This window comes from Montipora foliosa, chromosome 3 (genome assembly GCF_036669935.1).
Source record: "Montipora foliosa isolate CH-2021 chromosome 3, ASM3666993v2, whole genome shotgun sequence".
NCBI lineage: Eukaryota > Metazoa > Cnidaria > Anthozoa > Scleractinia > Acroporidae > Montipora > Montipora foliosa.
Window position 1 is genome coordinate 59,486,301 of NC_090871.1, and position 5,000 is coordinate 59,491,300.

Genomic DNA, 5,000 nt, shown 5'->3' on the forward strand with positions numbered 1-5,000 from the left:
ATTTTGGAGGCGGGCTTGGCGGGCGAAGCTTGGATCCACGACTAAATATCAAATACTTCAAACTTTTGCATTTTCTATTCAGTTCACTAAGCAACTCCAGCGAAATTTTACAACCACCCAAATGAAGAATTGAAAGCGAATGAGAGAATCTTGTCCTTATCAGCATGTGCAGAGTTTCTTCGTCGATTTTTGCTGCTTGTCTTTTCACGTTGACGGATTTCCATAACGAATGATCATAAGCGAGTCGACGCCAGTCGCTGCAAACCTTTGCGACACGCCCCAAGTCCGTGATGGGCAAGAAAGAAAATACCTTCAAAATCACAATTTCCGGCAAACAATCCATACTGCGATGGATTGTTAGCTCTTTAAAGCCGCTATGATTTTAGCGGCGTTGGCTTTGAGAGTCTTCAATCCATTTTAATGAATAAAGTGGTAATATAATTACACGTCACAGTAGCCATTAGGGAAATCGACTCCTAGCCTCGCGCTTTAATGGCGCGCGTGGAGAATAAAAGACTTTTCCCAACAGTACTTTTATTTCTATTTTGGTTTGTCAGATATCTGATACAAGTGCAACAGTAAAGAACAAAATTTTTCGAATTTGGAATAATGAAAAATACTAGTTTACGAGTCTGTGCCCATACTTGATTATTACAAACCGTGTTTGGAGTCAATTTAGAGTCACTTGCGTTATTCTAATCTGCGAGCTCAACTTACTAGGGCATTTCTTCGAGAAAACAACCACATCATGTAAATTAAGACTTCGGCAAAGAATGTCCTATTTAATTCGCTTTTTTAAATTCAACGCAATACACTGTCAGTGGAGTAACGTCAGTACAAAATTGTCTTAAAACGGTTTCACCGGTGCGAAGTAATTGTAAACGCTCGGTAAAAGCGTTCGATCCGTACTTCGACAGTTGAACAGTGAAAACAAGATGACGCAAGCCATGACCGCCATTTTGGAAAAAAGATTTCAACTGGACCTGCGCATCTACTCTTCCTTGTGTTTGTGTCTTAAGTCTGAACCTCTTTTTCTTGACACTTGCAGGTGCCTTTCATTTACATCGCATGCGTTGTCCAGGCTTTACGGTCAGCAGGAAATTTGCTCAAGTGGGAGCCGACATTCTGAACTGCAGCAATATTTTAATAAATACGGAGAACGCAGGTTACCAGGAGCTCATTACTGGGAGAGAACAACTGGTGTCCAGTCCTGGCTTCTTATACATGGATATGTTTAGATAAATGTCGCCAATGTTTAAGTTTTTCGTTAATTTAGGCGTATGTGACGTAAGCTGAGACATTGTGTCGTGATTGCCGAAGACTGTTTCAATACAGAGGTCTGAAATAACTATACTGAACTCAAAGGAGAGATACAGGAGTTGTGGGCTCCGTGTCGTGAGCCACTGGTTTGTCCGGACAACGGGCTGTCATTCGTCAGGCTTTGGAAACTGCTTAAACCCAACGCATATCTTCTGAGAAATCAAACTAACTGTCTCCCATAGCTAAATGCTAGATAATGCGAACTAGTAATCGGAAGGTCGTAGATCCGACTCCCACAAAGGAGCACTCGGATTTTTTCCGAGTATCCCCGAATCCTAGCTACCATGAGTCTCTTATAGCTCGGTGGTAGAACATCCGAACTAGTAATCGGAAGGTCGTAGATCCGACTCCCACAAAGAAGCACTCGGCTTTTTTCCGAGTATCCTCGACAAGGGGTTTAATATCCAAGAGCTCCTTCATTACAATGCTCCATTTGGACAACTTGAATATAATAGTCCCCTTTAGTTCAATGGTAGATCACACGAACCAGAAATCGGAAACGCGTAATTCACTGGTTAAGAGCAATCGGAATAAATTTTTCAAGTATTCCCGCGTCATGTCAGAAAAATTCAGCATTTTTAAGCTTTATGTAACTGTCTCGAGGTCGGGTGATTGGTTCTTCGTGCTGTTTAAGCTTGTCCCAATTGGTCAGTGGAATTATTTTAGTCTCGCTGCTTGGCCAATTCAATTAAACGGGTCCAATACCAATCTCTTATCAAAACGTCCGCACCATGCCGCCGTGATCGGTTCTTTCAGATCTTTAAAGATGCCGAAGGCGTGCAAGAGATAAACCCAAACAAATGCAATCTCATCGTTGAGGGTAAAGGAATGACGAACTATATAAAGAGAGGACTTAAGCCCACACAACGGTTGCCATAGTTTCTTTACATTGCGATACGTGAGTCTCTTTTTATCACTGTGCCGACAGAATTTTCTTACTCGTCCCTGGTATTGGCCCGACAATAGACACCATGGGAAACCCAATATTGCTGTTCTGCCAACATGTTCTGCTCAGTTCTGCCTAAGAAGTGACTCCTAAATAAATAATAGCAAAATGTTTTAAATGATGGCATCTGCGAGTCATTTTGCGTGCGGGAATGCAGACAACAGCCTTAAAATTTTGACTATGCATGTCAACTGTGATTATCAAGCTGTTTGCTTTATTTTTCCTGTTAAAACAAAGGCTATGACCTTTCCCATAGAGTTATTAAGTGTGGGCAAATATTAGAATAGATAAAAACTATGGCCTCTTCAATAATTTTAGTTTTCGTCTTTTACTTAAAAATAAAAAGTTGAATCGTTTTTTTCACAGCTTTCTGTGAGCCATCATGTTGCGTCGCCTTGTAAAGCAAAAATAAAGCAAAAGAAAGCTACCTCCAAGCCTCATGTGTTTAGCGAAGCGATCGCATTCTTTAAAGTTAGAAACAAAACTGTCAAAAGTGGCATCGTTCCACCATTCCACTATCGTTAAGAGCCTTAGACTAACAGCTGACAAACAGTAATAAGTGACAACTCTTATCACTAGACTCAAAAACATGTGGCGTGTATTGTTTATAAAGAATTGAAAGCAATTTGAATTCAATTCAGTTTACAAAAGCCATCGCCAATTAAAAAAGTTTCTAATAAATTTCTAAAACAACATACTTCTTTCAAAAGTAACGCTACTCTACAATGCAGTGCGAGGTCAAATGCTCTTGGTTTTTCAGTGCCACAAGCGGTATTAAGAAAAACTGGCTCGTCAAGAAGGCACTAAAAATATCTTAATTAAGCTTTCATTAACTTGAATAGAATATAAATTCAATCATAATATTGTTTGAGAGAATGAGCAATTGCTTCTAATATATGTTATTTTAGCTCTTGCCCATAGAAAGATATTACTAACATTTGCAAATAAATCGTAAATTTCTAAAATGCTTCACAGTGAGTCCCTAGTTAACTAATTTTAAAATAAAATATTTTTACTTGTCATTCATCAATTTTATCTAAATGGTCTCGACTGGACTGACTCTCTTTCTCAAATATTTCCTTCAGGCTCAGAGGGGCTGGCTCGTCTCGAAATCGAAGGTAGCGGATTTTTCTCATTTCCTTCTCAGATGGAAGATCATCTCTCACCTTTCTTAGCCGTTGATCAATGACTTCGTTAAAATCCATAAATCCCAAGCTAGACAAATCAGGCAAAGATCTAGAGAGACCATCGTCTCGGCTGGCTCTGAGCAGCAGAGAGTTCCTAAACAAGTCTACGTCGGTCAGAAACCCTCGACCTTCCAGATCATTTTCATCCACATCGGAGTTTATAGTTCCGTTGATTTCATCTCCTTCTCCTTGCTCAATGTTTATCTTTGGAATTGTTTTACTCGGCGTCTCATTTGCCGCATTTGTTCCGATCACGTTCTCACGTTCGTCAGAGCTGGTATTAGGTCTCTGTAAGAAATCTCTAACCCTTTTATTCAGCTGTGCGGGCGACGCACTCACACTTACGTCCTCAGAACTTCGACTCACCAGGAACCCATCCTTCTCGAGAGATGACTGTTTTAGTGGAGACAATTGGCGAAAGGACGGCGAGCTACTGACGGACTCTGCCATCGATGAGCCTATATTTAAATTCGGCGAAGACTTAGGTCGATATAGGTCGGCTGTTGAACTAAGCGATAGCTGGTCATTGCCGCTTTTAGGTGCAATTCGCCGTCGCCGGGAGGTTCCGGGGCTTCTGGGTAGGTGAGGTCTTTCGACGCCCTCAATTTCCTTTCCAACCAACGCCGTTTGTTTTGCACTAATCGCCGGTAGAAACGGCTTTGACGAGGTCTCGCTGTTGATCCTTTCAACGGCTGGAGGTGAGATTCCAATCGTCGCAGTGCGTATCTGCTGACTACCATAGGAACTCCTTGGTCGTTGTCTGCCACTCGATAGCTTTAACTCGGAAATTTCAGCCTGTAAGTTGACAAGATTGCTGCGCAACTGGAGATCGAGTTGTTGAATATGTCCAACAAGTCTTCGATTCTCGCCTGCGTTTCTCAGTGTCATTCCTTTACTAAGATCGCTCGATCTCATCATGCTAACTTGCTCAGATCTCTTCATACTTTCTTCGGTATATAAGAGAAAACGATCAGATCTGATCAAGCACAGTTTCAGATGGAAAATACAAAAGAGCTTATCGCTTTGACTGATGTTATCAGCGGTCTAGAAATATCGTGCCAAATAATCTCTCATGGGTGTCACATCACGTTCTTCCTGTTCTGCAATTAATTCGTCACGCACATTCCAAAACATCACGACACCAAACTGCAAGGTGCGTGGAACCACGCGTGGGATCCTCGACCACGCGTGACGCGTGAGCCAGCGACACACTCAATTTCACTCCATTTGATGCGCGCGCATTGAGCGGGAAGAGGGAATTCCAAGATGGCGCGTCGAACAACAAATCGGAAGCAGCAGGCAAATGTTCTGAAGCAAGCTTGGGAATGGGCCAATTTTACGGAACCTGAAAATATCACTCAAGAAAATGTCGAGACCGCCTACCGGACTGCGTCCACGCCTTGCATTCGGAGCAATTGCAGGTAATGATTGTCAATGATGGGCAAAGACGTAAGAATTATATTAAACTCGATTCCCATCTAAAACTCACTCGATCTGTTGACTATTACATGTAGGTGTCACAATGTAATTTGACATTCATGCTGATG

General features: G+C 41.8%; 3 protein-coding genes across 6 annotated transcripts in view; 1 reads left to right on the forward strand and 2 right to left on the reverse strand.

Moving 5' to 3' along the window:
* Nucleotides 1-343, reverse strand: part of LOC137995047 (F-box/LRR-repeat protein 2-like) — a 1,546-nt gene extending 1,203 nt beyond the window's left edge. The window contains exon 1 of the mRNA XM_068840620.1: nucleotides 1-343. This exon is cut by the window's left edge and continues 1,203 nt beyond it. Coding sequence (XP_068696721.1) covers nucleotides 1-343 — 343 coding nt within the window.
* A 2,112-nt stretch (nucleotides 344-2,455) lies between these two features.
* On the reverse strand, nucleotides 2,456-4,556 carry LOC137997827 (uncharacterized). Its single transcript, XM_068844100.1, has one exon. The coding sequence runs from the start codon at nucleotides 4,393-4,395 to the stop codon at nucleotides 3,286-3,288; it is 1,110 nt and encodes a 369-aa protein (XP_068700201.1). The 5' UTR covers nucleotides 4,396-4,556; the 3' UTR covers nucleotides 2,456-3,285.
* A 155-nt stretch (nucleotides 4,557-4,711) lies between these two features.
* LOC137997825 (ubiquitin carboxyl-terminal hydrolase 48-like) overlaps nucleotides 4,712-5,000 on the forward strand; it is a 40,397-nt gene continuing 40,108 nt past the window's right edge. For all 4 annotated transcript variants that reach the window (XM_068844086.1, XM_068844088.1, XM_068844087.1 and 1 more), the window contains exon 1: nucleotides 4,712-4,874. In XM_068844086.1, coding sequence (XP_068700187.1) covers nucleotides 4,720-4,874 — 155 coding nt within the window. In that variant the 5' untranslated portion in view covers nucleotides 4,712-4,719. The remainder of the gene's footprint in view (nucleotides 4,875-5,000) is intronic.